Consider the following 16,220-nt stretch of genomic DNA (forward strand, 5'->3'; position numbering starts at 1 on the left):
GCGCCCCCTCCTGGCTTGCTTCCCCCCCTCATTCATCATTTGTGTTTCTCCACCGTCCATAGTTCTTACAGTGCTTCCTTATATCCTTTTCCAAAGCAGCATCAGACTCCGGTTCCCTCCGTCCTCGTTTACTTAGAGGATCCTCGCTGGGCAAAAGAATTCCCCACGAATTCCTTGTCTTCGCCTTCCCTCTGCAGGATTTACTCACTTCCATAATAATCTCGTCTGCGGGGTAGCTACCCTGTCAAAGCCTGCCTTTGCCATACTAGCAGCCCTTCTTTCCTGGTCATCTTTTATGTTTTTTGTTTAAATAACGTTTGTTTTTCCACTCTATGGATTCTTCCCAATTTAATGGTGCCTGCAGGGATGCCTCCGTCTCGGCGAGATTCCTGGTTGTGAAGAGCTATCTGTCTCCAGTATTTATGTAGGGTAAGATTTTGGGGATTGGGAATAAAATCAAATAAATTCATTCCTTCATCAAGTTCCGCTGTTAGTTATGTATTTGTTTAGTTTGTCACTCATGTACAAGATAACAGGAATAAGAATAAACATGAATAAGAACACAGGAAATGGGTACAAATAAATGGGGACAGCAGGACAGGGATGCTAGGCACGCTGGTGCGCTTGCGCACGCCCCTGTTATTAACGTTGTTAATGTCGCTCTTTTCATGCTTGCAGCTGTTGTGTTATCTTTTCTTCTTCTCAGGCCCGGCAACAACCATGTCTGAACTGAAAGATTGTCCCCTTCAATTCCATGATTTCAAGTCTGTGGACCATCTGAAAGTGTGCCCACGCTACACGGCCGTCCTGGCCCGTTCTGAAGATGATGGGATCGGCATTGAAGAGCTCGACACGTTACAGTTAGAGCTTGAAACGTTGCTGTCCTCTGCAAGCCGCCGACTTCGGGTGCTGGAGACTGAAACCCAGGTCAGATGGTTAATCGAGCCTCATAGAAAGAAGGGCCTTTAGATTGAGTCTTCCAGTTGGTCAAATGTAATTGATGAAACAGTCCTTAAGTCTGGGAAAGGCAAGTCATTTTCAGAAAGCAAGAATATAGTGAAGTCTGCTTTCTAGATGGCAGAGCCCACTTGGCTCCATGCTTTAAGATCACCTGAGCAACTATTTAGAAAAGCTAGACTTATGTAGTCTTTACACAAAAGTCACATGTGGCTCAGGTGATGGTGCCCTTACCTTGCTGCTGGATAATTTTGTGTCACAGATGAGGAGTTAGCTTCTGAAATGGTGACAGAAAAGAACAATTGTAGCTTGCATTTGAACTATGGGGCCGTTGGTGCTATCTCAGCTTGGTTGTTTTATTGCAGATTACCAAATTTGGTAACATCATCGGTGCTAATTTAATCCAGCACTGATGATGTTACCTATTTTGGTAGGGAAACATCTGCAAATAAAACCAACCAAGCTCAGAGAGCATTAAGGACCCTACTTCTGACATGCATTAGAATAATCACACATAACACAGAATTGTAGACAAATTAAACTATTCTCTTCCATCATCAGAGCTCTTCTGATGTTAGTAAGTATTCCATAATGCGACAGTCCTGTTAAAGAGCCCCTTTGCTGATTCCTCTTTCCAAGATAGATATGGGTACCTTGCTACATGACCCTTTAATCTACCTACTTATTTTCTTTCTTTCTTTCTTTCTCATCAGATCTTGACAGACTGGCAAGACAAGAAGGGAGACAGGCGATTTCTGAAAATTGGCAAGGACCATGAGGTGGGTCCTTCTATCAAACATAGCAAGCTCAAGAAGCAGAAGCTAGACGTGAAAGGAAGCCACAGCACTCCAGGACGGCCCAAATCCAAGAACCTGCAGCCTAAAATTCAAGAGTATGAATTCTCAGATGATCCAATTGATGTGCCCCGTATTCCTAAAAATGATGCACCTAACAGGTAACTATGATAGTGACTGCTATCATTTTATCCATCATCACCATAAGTATCTACATTATGAAGCACGAAGAAGATGGGGATAGTTCATTAAATAATTACAGCAGGAATGGACCTATTCAAAAGAGGTGGCAGGGGAAAAAATGGGGGCACTAAATATATCCCCCAGTTTGCCATCCCTTGTCTTAATAATATCTGGCAATTATTATTGATTCTTGTTACATAGATTGCACTATCAGAATAAGTGCTCTGGGGTTCTCCACATGTTAAACTTCAATTCCCATAACCCCCATTCTCAACATGACTTGCACCCAAGGCTCTTGGCTAGGAAAGGCGGTGTACTGCTTGTGTTGACTAGGAAAAGTTCTAGCTTCTTAGTAATCCATCTTCTAACGTGTTACGTTGGACTGGCGTGTTGCCTATTATAAGCAATCTTCCTGAACTATGGTTCTGTTTCCTTCTTACTGTTCATGTTCATAGATTCTGGGCCTCAGTGGAGCCATACTGTGCTGACCTCACCAGTGAGGAGGTTCGTACCTTAGATGATCTTCTCAAGCCACCTGAAGATGAAGCTGAACACTACAAGGTAAAAAAGCAGAAGCAGTTCATTCAGCCTGTCCTAAATTTTGATTGAGTTAATTCTTCATACATTCCTCGTGTTAAACTGTTTTGTGGTACTCACTTTGATCTAAGACAAGTTCTGTATCGGGTGAAACAATAGGACTAAAAAACTGTTGGATTCTATATTGACTTTAGTGGAGCACAGAACTAGTTATGCACATATTGCTAAACTACAGCATAATAGCTCCAATCAGCATGACCAAGTGAGAGACAATAAGTGTTGCAGTTCAGTATTTGAAGGAACACAGATTCTCCATTTCTGACCTAGAGGTTCATGATAATTGTAATTGCTAAAATATGTATTTTGTATTGTTGATTTGTCCCAATATTTTCTGTGAGTCAAAGCTTTTGTAGTCGTTCTAAAGCAAATATGTTTTCTAAGGATTTTAAATGGTAGCATTTTCAAATTTGGATGGAGACAACAAGCTTTTTCCTTTTAAGAATCCCAGAGTTACAAAACGGAAGGGGAAAAAAAATCACTTGCCCATATATCTATGGAAATTCTCAATCATCCAGGTCATGGTTATCCCAAATGTGCTTTTTCAAAAGGCAACTGGACTTGGTTTTTCCTTGAAGAAGTTTTGTTTCTCATCCAAGAAGCTTCAGTTCTGATTGTATGGTGGAGAATGGAAAGATTGATACTCCTTGCTGGTCAAATCTTTTTGGAACTGCTGAAAGGACTGTGTTGGGATACGACACCACCTATCTCCTGTTTACAACACCGTCCTTTCAGCAGTTCAAGAAGGTTTCACACCGATTTGCACTGTTCAGGTCAACCTGTGGGCATAGATAACGGTCCCAGTGGCATCAACGACTACCAGAAAGAATGCTAATGACCAGATGATTGCAAGGAATATAAACCCTTCCATTCTCCACTCCACTCCCATTCAATAGGAACCGAAGAAGCTTCCTAGATGAGAAACAAAATGTCTTCAACGAAAAAGCACCTTTGGGATAGTCACTTGTCCAACTTTATCTCCCACTCCCATTCCCCTCAGTGCTTCTTAATCTCTTCTCTTGTAGAATGATAAAGATGCTTGTTCCATGATTAGTGGAACAGAGGGCACAAATTAGGAAAGTTGCAGGACAGAAAAGCTGAGGTTTCATCCATGTTTGCAACAGTTGGATTGTTGCAGAAAGAAATCCCTTTGATACTCTTTTTGCCCTGAGCACTGAGGCTCCCTGTCTGGAGAAAAAAAAATGTTTACCCATTTCCCATTTTATTTTAGCTATCTCTTTTTAGTATCTTCTCTGGCTTATCTTCTCGAGGATTTTTGATCTACACAGACAATGGAATGACATTCTGAACTGTGATGGGGAATGAAGGGTATTCTCCCACCTTAGCTGTAAAACTGCTTAGATCCATTAAGGAATAAAGCAGTGGTGGGCCTCCCGGTTTAACAACCGGTTCGGTGATCACGCGATTTGCTGTGCTCGCATGTGCAGTTTGAAGGAATCCTCACTTCTGGGTTTCTTTGGAGGTGTAACACAGCTGCTTCACGTGGCAATTTGCTCTGCGTGAATCCGCTGAGAAGATAAAGAGGAAAATAGCGCAAGACGGGCAGGTGGGCCCATCTGATCATCTGGGTGAACCAGTTCATTCCCAGCTGATTGCTGGAGCTATCAGTTCACCTGAACTGGTAGAATCCCGGCCCCCCTGGAATAAGTATATTGTGCTATAATCATTTAAAATAGAAAATATGGGAAGGGAGGAAGAAATAATTGGGTTGAACGGAAGCAGCCCAATTAGAATTACCTCTGAAAAAATGGACAGCCTTTGGCTACTTGTATGCCTTGAGGAACAGTTGAATTGTTTGGGGATATTTGCCCTTCTGGGGTGTCAGCTGGCTCTCATTTATGCAACTGTTGTCCTGTTCTTGTAGATTCCATCCTTAGGAAAACATTACTCCCAGCGCTGGGCCCAGGAAGACCTGCTGGAAGAGCAGAAGGATGGGGCTCGGGCTGCAGCCACTGCGGATAAGAAGAAAGGCATCTTGGGACCTCTGACCGAACTGGACACTAAGGGTATCCTGCCATTTTACTAGAAAGCTCTGTTAGTTTACTTGCGTGATTTGCAAGTAGTCCTCACTTGATAAGACCAATTAGTGGAATTTCCATTGTGATGTGATGCCGTCATAAATTATGATGTCAGATATCCATGCCACTTAGCAATGGCAGTTCGTAGTTATTATCATTAAGCAAATGAGCAGGGTCACTAAGCATTTGACATAACCATGGCCTCTCGATTTCCTGCTGGCTTCCCCATTGACTTTGCTTGTGGAAAGCTGGCAGGGAAGGTCACAAATCACGATTATGTAAAACTGCAGAATGCTGCCGTTGGAAAGCCAGGCTGGTTGCTAAGTGCCTGGATTATGATCATGTGACTGGGAGCACTACAACTTTTGGAACTTTGAAGACTGATCGTAAGAACCACCCATTGGGTGCTGTTGTAAGTTCAAACACTTGCTGAACAAATAATAATTAACCAAGGACCACCTGTGTAGGGAGAATGGGGAAATTGGCAGCCCTATTGTCAACTTCAGCTCTTTGCTTCTGAGAGCTATCATTTAGCAAAAACTGAAAAAAAACAGAGATTTCTTTATCTTTGCTTTATGTGTTTATTAGCTCCAGACCAGTGTTTCTCAAACTTGGTGACTTTTAAGATGTCTGAACTTCAACTCCCAGAATTCCTGATGTTGAAACGAAACCTGATTGACATTAGAGGTTTATAGACTGGAACCAACTGTGTCGCTTCCTTACAATTTAGCATAGTATGTCAAATAAAGTCTGTCCCTTCCGATTTGTGGAAGGTTTAATTTCCTTCATTTTTAATAGGACAGAGAGAATCCCAGAATTGCTCACTGCAAAGTGTCACATTATTGCAAGTGATATTGACTCGTTCTTCCAAGTTCTCAACTGCTCCTTCATTCCCTCCTCTCCAGATGTTGATGCTTTGTTGAAGAAATCAGAGTCCCAGCATGAACAGCCAGAGGATGGGTGCCCTTTTGGACCTCTCACCCAGCGCCTCCTGCAGGCACTTGTAGAAGTAAGGAATTTTTTAAAAAAACAAAAAAACAAGCTGGCTTCTTTAGCTCCAGCAGGCTCAGATTTTCTAGGGGAGGACCTATTGCAAAGATTTACCTTGGTCTCTGCTCCTTTTCTCTCCAGCCAATCAGATCAGAATAGAGCTGGAAGGAACCTTGGAGATCTTCTAGTCCAGCCCCCTGCTCAAGCAGAAGACTCTATACCAGGGGTGTCAAACTCTATTTCATTGAGGGCTGCATCAGGGTTGTGTTTGACCTTGGGGGGGCCGTGTGGATGTGACCAGCTCAATATCACTCGTGTCGGGGGGGCACTTCTGGTGGTCCTGGCAGGGCTGGGAGGGGGCATCCACTTTTGCTAGTAGTTTGTTTTCCTAGCACTCTGCCAGCAAATCGGAGCTCAGAGGCCCCATGTGCCTTCCATCCCCCTGGGGCTCCATTTTCAGCTGTGACAGCCATCTGCCAGCGGAAAGGGCCACCATGCGCAGCCCTCCCGAGCTCTGTTTAAGCTTGCAGAAGCACCCTGGGCTGGTCCTTCGCTGTTTCCAGGTTGACCCCTGTGAGTTTGACACTCATGCTCTATACCATTTCAGATAAGTGGCTGCCAAGTCTCTTCTTTAAAAATCCCAATTGTCAACCCAGTGATGAAGCACCCACAACCTCTGACAGCAAGCTGTTCCACTGGTTAATTGTTTTCACTGTTAGGAAGTTTCTCTTTAATTCCAGGTTGCTCCCCTCCTTTGATTAGTTTCCATCCATTCTTTCTTGTCTTGCCCTTTGGTGCTTTGGAAAATAGGTTGACCCCCTTCTCTCTGTGGGAGCCCATCAAATACTGGAATACTGTAATCATGTCCACCCCTAGTCTTTTTTCTCTGTATACTGGCCATAACCAAATCAATCAACCAAATATAATCCTCACAATTCACCTCTCTCTCTCTCTCTCTTGCTCTCTCTCTCGCTCTCTCTCTCTCTCTAGGAGAACATCATCTCCCCTATTGAAGATTCGCCTATTCCTGAGATAGCAGGCAAAGACTCTGCAATTGATGGTGCCAGCACATCCCCTCGTAGCCAGAACAAGCCCTTCAGGTGACCATAGCAATTATTTCCTTTTTTGAAGACCTACCCTGTTTCCCCGAAAATAAGACCTCCCCGGATAATAAGCCCAACTGGGCTTTTGAGCGCATGCACTAAAATAAGCCCTCCCTGAAAATATTGCAACACAGCAGCAGCCATGAGGTGATCACGCTCTCCTCCTCCTGCACCTCAAAAATAATAAGACCTCCCAGAAAATAAGGCCAAGCGCTTATTTTGGGGGTCAAAAGAAAATAAGACCCTGCCTTATTTTGGGGAAAACACGGTATTTCATTCCTTTAAATATTTGTCCCATTCCTCCTCATGTTTAAGATGTTAGGAAGCATTACAGAACATCAGTGTAATCCTAAACAGATCTATTTAAAGTAATTCCTACTGAATTTCATGGAGCCTTTTCGCAGAGAACGCCGACCTTGTCTGCCTTTTGTAAAGCCTCCATGGTAATGTGTGTTCCTGTCTGATATCATTGTTTTTGGTTGTTGCCTTGGTGGAATTTGTAATGTTTTGTTATACTTTTAAGATGATTTACTTCATGTTTCTTGTTCTCAGTTGCTCCGAGTCATGTTTTAAAGGGCGTTTGTCTACATTAACCCAAATAAATGTCTGTGTAGCTTTGGAAAAATCTAGACTAACTGAACAAAAGTAACATGCAAGGAGAGTAAACAGTGAAAATAGAGACCAGATTTAATGAACTAAATTTGCTAAGGCGACCTGAAAAACTTGGGACTGACATTTATGAAAGTTAAAGCAAATAAAATACCCCCAAAAGCTAAACAAGGTAAAATGGCTACCTGTTGCCATGCTGAAAATCTGTGAAGAAAAAGGCAACACAAGAGGGAGGAATATTTGTCCAGCCAAATGCTAAATTCCACAGAAGGGCAAGCAAAACAGGGAGTTATACTGAAACAAGCAATGCAAAGAAATTGAGGATGACCGCCAAACCTGAAGGACAAGAGATTACTTAAGGAAAATATAAAGATGAAGTCAAGCACAATAAATAAACAGATAAGTCAAACAAAAGACAAAGCGAAGATTAACTGGAGAAAGAAGCTGTGGAAAAAAGCATGACATTGTTCTTCTCTCCTATTTGACGATGCGTGCAAGTTTACAAACACTGAATTAGATCCAGAATTCTGAAAAGTGAAGTTTCAAAAAAATTCCAGAAAAGATTGCTCCCACAGCTACATTAGTGGATGATACGCTAATAATCCAACTATTTAAAACCTTGCCAGGTGATGCAGTTAAAGAAATACTTACAGCGTGTATGCAGCTGAGGAAAACACAGCAGTAGCCAAGGGACTGGAAAAGATCGGTTTATATTCCATTACCAAAAAAGGACAATCTTAAAGAATGCTTAAACTATTAAACAATTGCACTTCTCTCAAACTCGGCTGAAATAATAATCAAGATTTTACGATCCAGACAGTCCCTGGAAGGAGAACTGTCAGGTGCACCAGCTGGATTCAGGAATATCACAGCTTTCAAAATCAAAATGTCTGCATTTGTTTTATTGATCATATAAAGGTTTTTGATTGTGTAAACCACAACAAATTGTGAATAGTCCTTAAAACCAGACCACCTCATCTGTCCAGGGCAGAATTTGTCTGATGAACAGATGTCAACAGTTAGGACAAACTCTGCAAATGGCTCAGAATTTGAAGAAGAGTACGCTAAGGCTGATGGCTGTCACTTTTATTTAACCCGTAACCACAGACCTCCAAAATGTTTGGAACACCCCTATTTTTGAGAAATGGACCATTCCGGTTGTGAATAGCTTTTGTTTTCCCACCAATAAGAGTGTATGCAGCATCACGCTTGGGTCAGTTATTTGGTGTTTTCTGTTAGCAGTATTTGAGTTTCGGTCCTTTTGACCCCAGATCTTTATTAACTTTTTTTAAAATAATGTTAGGTAAGCTCCCTGTTGGGAAAGCGAGTACGTTCAGTGAAGCGTTGTGAGAGTTGTGTTGGAGAACACACAAACCAGCATACAGAGACACTGCAGTTCAAATAGGCTTTTACTTTCATGGAAATAGAGGTATCAGAGTCCATCAAACAGTCCAAGTCATACACAGATAAGACAGTCAGTCATCAATATCTTTCAGTTAAGGGATAATCCAAACATAGTCCAGTATCATATAATCAGTTATCATATAATCAGTTCGGTACACAAAGTTTGCTAACAATTGCAAAACTTGCAATAGCTCACGGCACTTTCTAACAGCCAGCTTCCAAAACACTCAGATCAGATCAGCCCAGCATCTAACGAACAGAGAGAGAGCTAACAGTCCTTCTGAATCCCTCTTATGGCCGATTGAGGAAAAACAGCAACCAATCACATTATACAGCATGCTTTAAAGAAACAGATATAGCATTGTTACATGATTTATATATTGCCAACCCAACCCTTAGAATTATATTCCTAACAAATAATGTCGGGGCCAAGTTGTCTGCCAAAAAGAGTGAGATTTGGTGATCCAAACTTTGGAGAAACTGTTCTAAAATCATATGAAGAAGCAGAGAATGATCGGAGTGAAGTGGAATCGATTATGACAAAAATTTTGTATGGACTGTGAGGAGCCAATTCTGCCACTGATTCTGACATCAGCGATGATGAAGCTCCCCAGGAAATTGATGACCAGGTACAGTCTACGGCATACAATAATTTATATGGCAAGAACAAATTCAAATGGTCATCTGCACCTTTTGGAAGCAATAGATCCAGAACTGCTAGCCACAATATTGTTGTGCATTTACCTGGTCTACAGCCAGCAGCTAGAAATCTCAGAAATTCATCTACTCCCCTAGAGATTTGGAAAGTATTATTTTGTAAAGAAATTATTAGCACCATTATTCAGTGGAACAATGTGAAAAATAGAGAAGAAAGATTGAAGTTCAAGAATGGAGAAACAAAAAGTGACCGGCTCAATGTGGATTCGATAGAGATCCATACATTTTTTTGGTTTGCTGCTCTATACATCAATTTTAGATCCAACCATGAAAACATCGAATGTCTTCTTGCTACTGAGGTTATTGTGACCTCATGTCTGTAATAGCATAGCCGAAATAGTACGTCTGTGGTTAAGAGTTAAGTTCTGTCTAGAAAATATCACAAGAAATGTTACATTAAATAGAAATTATTAACTATAAACACCAATAACCTCAGATGAGCTACAAGCAAGGGATATTTATGGGATCTCTTATGGATAACAGAGCAAAAGCTAGTCTGCTCTTTACTATTTTTAAAAGCTACAATAAGCCCAGCACAGAAGTTGAAATACTAGCTGACTTTATCTTCCTAAGCTCAAAAGAGATCACAGGAATAGTGACTGGTAGTGTGGTCATCACTACTTTTGGAGCAAATGCCTGGGAAAGCTCAACCATCAGGAAGGTTGTGTGAAGAAAACCAGATGCTTTAAATTGTTACGTAGAATGTCGTTGAGAATACTTTGGACCTCAAGAAAAACAAGGCTAGATGAAATGAAACCAGACTAGCCAATGGATGCTGCAATCAAGCTTAAATGTTTTGGACACAAACCATGAAAGCAAAAACCATTAGAAAAGATTCCAATATTTGCCAAAATCAAAAGTCCAACAGCTGAGCTCATACCATCACTGATGAAATAAGCAGGAGCATATAAGAAATCAAAAGAAGCAGTTACCAACAGCCAGTCCTGGTGAAATGTCATCCCTGGGCTGACAAAGAATCAGTGGCAGGGAAATAACTGAATAATAAAAAACGATCAGCATATAAGAATGGCAGTAAATTACATAAAATAATTAGTATTATGCGTAAGAGAGAGATAACAGTACTTTAAGAACAGGCAACGAGAGCATAGTAATATTGGCCCCACATAGTGAATTTCAGGGAATGTTCTTTGGCTCAGCACTTAAAGACATTGAGCTTGTCAGAAAGCGGACAGTCTGGGTTTGAGACCTGAGCGACGCGCAATGGGGTGAGCTCCCATTCCTTACTCCAGCTCTTTTCCACTTAACAGTTCAAAAGCATGCAAGTGCAAGTAGATAAATAGGTAACACTTTGGTGAGGAAGTAACAGTGCTGTCTGCACCTTTGGCGTATAACCATGCTGGCCACGTGACCAGGGAAAATGTCTTCAGACAACGCTGGCTCTCTCGGCCAAGAAACAGATGAGCAGCATGCCCTAGTCCAGTAATGGCAAACCTTTTTTGGCTACTGTGCCAAAAGTGGGGGGAGTACAGGGGGAGGTCATATGCCGGCGTGCCACGCCCATAAAGCTATGTGTGCGTGCCCCCAGCACACGCGCATGCGTGCAATTAAAAAAAACAACCCGCTTTTGCCATGGTTTTTTTGCCTTCCTCAGGCTCCAGAGGCTTTCTAGGAGCTTGGGGAGGCTGAAAACAGCCTCTCCCCCCTCCAGAGACCTCAGGAGCTTCCCTGAAGCCTCCGGAGGGCAAAAAACTGACCTACAGGGAACCCGGAAGTTCGGGAATGGTGACTTCCGGTTTGTCCGTAGGGCCGTTTTTCGACCTCCGGAGGCTTTAGGAGACTTCTCTGAAGGCTCCGGAGGGTGAAAAACGGCCCTACGAACAGACCAGAATTTTGTTCCCGAAGTTCAGGTTTGCCCATAGGGCCAATTTTTCAGGCTTTGGAGGCTTCAGGAAAGCCTCCGAATTGTGAAAAACAGCCTCCGAAGTCAGCTTCCCTGACAAATGGTTCCTGCGTCATAAAACGCCTTTTGTCAGCGTTCCAAATATCATCCAAAAGTAAATCAGAGTCCAAGGCAGAGCTTTCCTCAAAGTTCCAATTTATTAAGAAAGACATGTTGGTACATCTGTGGAAACCTGAATCTGAAAACTTCCCGGGGTTCCCACCCAGTTGAAAGTTCATGATCTTACCCCCACACCCTCAAGTCCATCACATGATCCAATCTTCCACTGCCATGCTGGCATTTCCACCCATCCCCTTCCGGTCAAGTGCAGAGGTGCGGAGACAAAGAATGACCTTGGGCTTCTAGAAAGGAATGTTTTATTTTGACAACAACACATTCTGCACCTTACTATTCCCCCTCCCATTTCCCCACTAATGAAACAGCATAGTAAAATAAGAGAGAGAGTGTGGCAGGCCAAAGATCCTAAAAGGAATATGACTGCAGGCCTCACACTTAACCGCCATAAATAGGAGTCAGTCGCCAAGCATCTGAATTTTGATCACATGACTCTGGGGGATGCTGCAGTGGTCATAAGTGTAAAAAATGGTCATAAAACACCTTTTTAAAAAAAACAAATGTTATTTGTTTTATTATAATAAAGTGCAAAAAAAAAAGAAAATTAAAGGAAGGAAAAGGAGCGGAGAAAAAGAGGGTGTGAAATCCAAGGGGGGGGGAGGCATTGACTTCCGTTTCTTCTTAGCACAGTACAAGATAAAAACACTCCAACCTCAACTTTTTACTTTTACACATGAATATATTTCTAGCCATTTCTACAACAAATCTATCTGACCAACAGAAAACAAAAGTCAAAGTTTCCTTTTTTTTTCATCACAAGCACAGCATCCCAAAGTAATATCCAAATGAGAATATATTTTTCTCTTTGAATAAAATAATCCAATGTAACCATTCCATTTTATCTCCCTTGCTATGGAATAGTATGTATTTCTATTTGCGCCCAATGTCATTTTTTTGTTATTTTTATTAACAAGATTCGTTGTATTCTTTCTTTGTATTTCTTTGTATTTTGATTCAAATTCTTTGACCTTTTTCAAAGACCTTTTTCAGTGCCGCTGTAAGTTTGAACGTTCTCTAAATGAACTGTTGTAAGTCGAGGACTACCTGTGATGCCGCTTCTGTTGTCTTGCCCCTTTCAGTGTACCCCACACAAAATCTCTCGAAGGCCGCATCAAGGAAGAGCTGATTGCTCAAGGTCTGCTGGAGTCAGAGGACCGGCCGGCAGAGGATTCAGAGGACGAAGTGTTAGCCGAGCTGCGGAAGAGACAGGCTGAGCTCAAGGCGTTAAGTACCCACAACCGGACCAAGAAAGTTGAGCTGCTCAGGTGAGAGAGAGAGTGTTGTGGCCCACCAGCAGAGCTGGCAGCAGATTCAGACAGTGAGGAGGTTGGGGAGGAACATGGACCAGTCCTGGAGTCTGGGGAAGGCTCTGATGAGGGCTCTGTGTTGGAGGCAGAGAGGGGGCCAGAGCCATATGCCAGTTATTAGCTGCCTTCGGAATCATACATCAGTGAAGCAGATGAACAGCAGGAGCCTGTTCCCAGTGTGCTCCTGCACAGAGTTGCCAGACAAAGGGAACAGCTAAAGAACAGGGGTTGACTTGGGAGTAAGGCCACAGGTGGATAATGAATGGCCCCTCCCAGAGGAAATAAAAGAGGAGCAAAAGGGGAGTGGAGTTTGCAGGAGACAATTAGTTTGCTTAATTGGTTTGTGACTGTCAGAGAGAGAGAGAGAGAGAGCAGTGGGATTCACTTACCATCCCTACTGCTTCGCAAATGTGAGTACACTCACATGCGCCTCATCTGCACATGCACACCACCTTCTGCGCATGCACAGTGCTTGTGCATTACGTCAGGCTGGGTGGATAGAGCTTCCCACAGCCGCCGCTACCGGTTCACCCAAATCAGAGAGAACCGGCTGAATACCACATCGGGAGACAAGGATGCAGGGATGACTCAAGAGTTGTGTGGCATCCAAAAAAGAAATTAGCCCAAAATAAAGAGAGAAACAATGGGAGGTGGAAAAGGAAAACTTGGGGGAGAGCCATTCAAACAATCTGTCGAAAAGTGATAGAAAAGATTCAGAAGAGAAGATATAAGACATATAAAAAGAAGAAAAAGAAGAAAGAAAATCTAGGAATTTGTGATTAGTAGAATGAAATGTAACTAGTAGAATGAAATGAATTTTTTAAAACATGGCAATAGTATGTATCTAATTAAGATGTGTGTGAGCTATATTAAGTGTGTAAAGTAATTATGTTAAATGCTTACTATATAAAAAAAACTGGTATTGAAGATGTGTTACTTGTAGAAAATAGATGAAAATGGAATGGTAAATTTGGTTTATTTTTAAAGGGAAGAAAAGATGATATTTATGTATATAATAAAAATAAAAAGTTGGAAAATAAGAGAAGAAAAGTAACACGGCAAAAATTGGAAATGGAAATATCATGTAAAATGAATTATGTATATGTGAAAACATTAGGGGGAAATCCGGACAACACTTTGTTTATAAAGAATTTTAATTATGCAACAAAAACATTAAAAAACTTGGTTTGAAAGAGTTGTGTTTGTTTCCGCACAGGCTGGCCAAAGACGAACTTCACAGGCAAGAGCTGCGTCAACGTGTGCGCATAGCCGACAACGAAGTCATGGATGCCTTCCGCAAGATCATGGCCGCCCGGCAGAAGAAGCGCACCCCAACCAAGAAGGAAAAAGACCAAGCTTGGAAGAGCCTCAAGGAGCGCGAGAGCATCCTTAAGCTGCTAGACAGTTAGTGCCACAAGACGCCCGGCCGAGCTTCTTCTCCGTTTGAACCCTAATAGAGGCGCCGGCTGAAGGGGGGACGTCAGCCGCCGGTGTAGACTATAGCAGCCTCCCTTACTGGTTTGTCATCATTCCTCTGGCGCTATTTCAGCCGAGACTCTGGACAGGTTGGCTTCCCAGCAGTGTGCCTTCTCTTTTTGGGTGTGGCTTTGAGCCCCCGTGGTGGGCTGTGAAACGAGCATCCGGATTGCTTACAACGGCAGTCCCTCTTTTGATATCTGCAGGGGCAAGTTATGCTGCAGTGTGAAGGGCGAGACGGAACAAAATCTTTATTAGCCGTATGTACCAAATACCAGGTTTTCGGGATCCGTCAGCAGCATAAACTGGAACCGATAGTTCTTGAAGTTAGATTATTATTTTCCCCTTCCTACTGCCGCTCTTCCTTGATTGGTGTTAAGGAAAACAGCACCTTGAAAGCTATAGGCACAACGTAAGGTCAAGTGTGGGAGCATCTTTTCTTGAAGGGCCTGTCTTTTCTTGCGTGGGGAACGATTTATTGACTCTGTGGCTGCACCAGACGTATCTCATCAGCAGCTAGGACTGAGCTAAGACTAAACAGCCAGGGAAGATCTGAGGCGTGGGTAAAATTGCTGTTCTGTGGGTGGTTTAAGTAGATGCCTGTCGTATTTGTAGAGGGGAACGGTGTGCCGCCTCCTGCAATTTCAACCGTCAAACATAGTTACAATCCAAACCTTGTCAGGATGAGGTCTTGTACTACCATACTTGGCTGGATATACTTTTGCAAGGCAGCTATGAAGTCTTTTCCTTCCTATTTTGCTCATTGTCTTCCTGGGGTGGCACTGAGAGTTGCGCATTCTCCCTTCCAGCCGCCTAGAAAGGAGTTGTCCTCCATGGAAACAAACGAGAGAAAATGCCAGTGGGTTCTGGAGCAAAAGGGCTGAGCAATTAGAAGATTCGAACAGTCCAAGGGGGAGAAAGGATTTAGTATTTCAGTGGAACGGACTGAGTGACCCAGTGTCACCCCCGTAACAATTCCAGAAACACACGATTCAGTATCAAAATCACAGAAGGCTAGCAGTGTATTGAGGAAACACAAGGTGGTAGGGGGAAGGAGAGATTCCTTCCTCCTTCCCCCACACCCCCAATCTATATTTTAACCCAGCCTCACTCAAAAACTCTGAGAAAGTGAGAAAATAAGCTGGGAAGAAGCTTTAACCAAAAGAGATATGGAGGAATAGCTCTTCCATGGGTCATTCAAAAGGCAGGGCAATGAATCACTGTGCCTGCCATAGTTCTTTCATGCAAGCTGCGTATGGGTTGAATCATTTGAGAGGTGCTTCTTTCCACCGGCCATTTAGCAGGGAAACTGGCTGATCGGTGATAAAAGAGCAGAAGGGCGGGACAAGGCCATCTGCGCCCCTTCCCCACTTGGGTACAGATCAATCATCCCCCCCAGAGGCCTGCTTGTCTTCATCAAAAAGCAATGTGCATTTCAGCGTGCTGGCCTATCCATCTCTTCCTTGATTAATTTCACCTTCTGGCCTCAGGCTCCTTTTGTATCCTCCACCACCGTTCCAGGATGACTGTGGTTCACTCTTCTCGCTGAAATGGATCATAATACAGTGCTGCATGGAGTGGGAGTGGAGGCAATGAATTAATTCTGTGTTGATAACCAGTTGGAGAAGAGGCCCCAGCACATGTTCGCATTTGCCTTGGATTATATCTGCCCGCCGTATGGACAGACTTCTTCCATCACTAACCGTCTTCAAAGATTGACTGATCACTCCCAGTTTTCTTACTAAGCATACAGTGTCCTTTTTTAACCTCCTTCCCCAGTTTTGGACTTCCTTTTGCTTCCCCATTTACCAGCAAGTTTCAACATTCGGTCCGTTGTGCGAAGATTTTTCAAACTTTGTTGCTTTGGGGGGAAAAAAAAGTAAATGGCTTTTAGGGTAAGAGATGGAAAATAAAAATATGTCTGTGATGAAAGAATGCTAGGTACAAGAGCTGGCATTTGGAGAAAAGATCAGAATCATCCCCAAAGAATTAATAAATCCAGAAGCCAACTG

The 16,220-nt window shown here is 42.8% G+C and overlaps 1 protein-coding gene across 3 annotated transcripts in view; it reads left to right on the plus strand.

Annotated features, from left to right (window-relative positions):
* TADA3 (transcriptional adaptor 3) overlaps nt 1-16,220 on the plus strand; it is a 16,913-nt gene extending 693 nt beyond the window's left edge. For all 3 annotated transcript variants that reach the window (XM_032212294.1, XM_032212293.1, XM_032212292.1), the window contains exons 2-10: nt 365-429; nt 707-927; nt 1,671-1,912; nt 2,390-2,495; nt 4,414-4,555; nt 5,473-5,576; nt 6,548-6,657; nt 12,505-12,690; nt 13,949-16,220. In XM_032212294.1, coding sequence (XP_032068185.1) covers nt 721-927; nt 1,671-1,912; nt 2,390-2,495; nt 4,414-4,555; nt 5,473-5,576; nt 6,548-6,657; nt 12,505-12,690; nt 13,949-14,141 — 1,290 coding nt within the window. In that variant the 5' untranslated portion in view covers nt 365-429; nt 707-720 and the 3' untranslated portion in view covers nt 14,142-16,220. The remainder of the gene's footprint in view (nt 1-364; nt 430-706; nt 928-1,670; nt 1,913-2,389; nt 2,496-4,413; nt 4,556-5,472; nt 5,577-6,547; nt 6,658-12,504; nt 12,691-13,948) is intronic.

Source organism: Thamnophis elegans, chromosome 2 (assembly GCF_009769535.1).
Source record: "Thamnophis elegans isolate rThaEle1 chromosome 2, rThaEle1.pri, whole genome shotgun sequence".
Taxonomy (NCBI): Eukaryota; Metazoa; Chordata; class Lepidosauria; order Squamata; family Colubridae; genus Thamnophis; species Thamnophis elegans.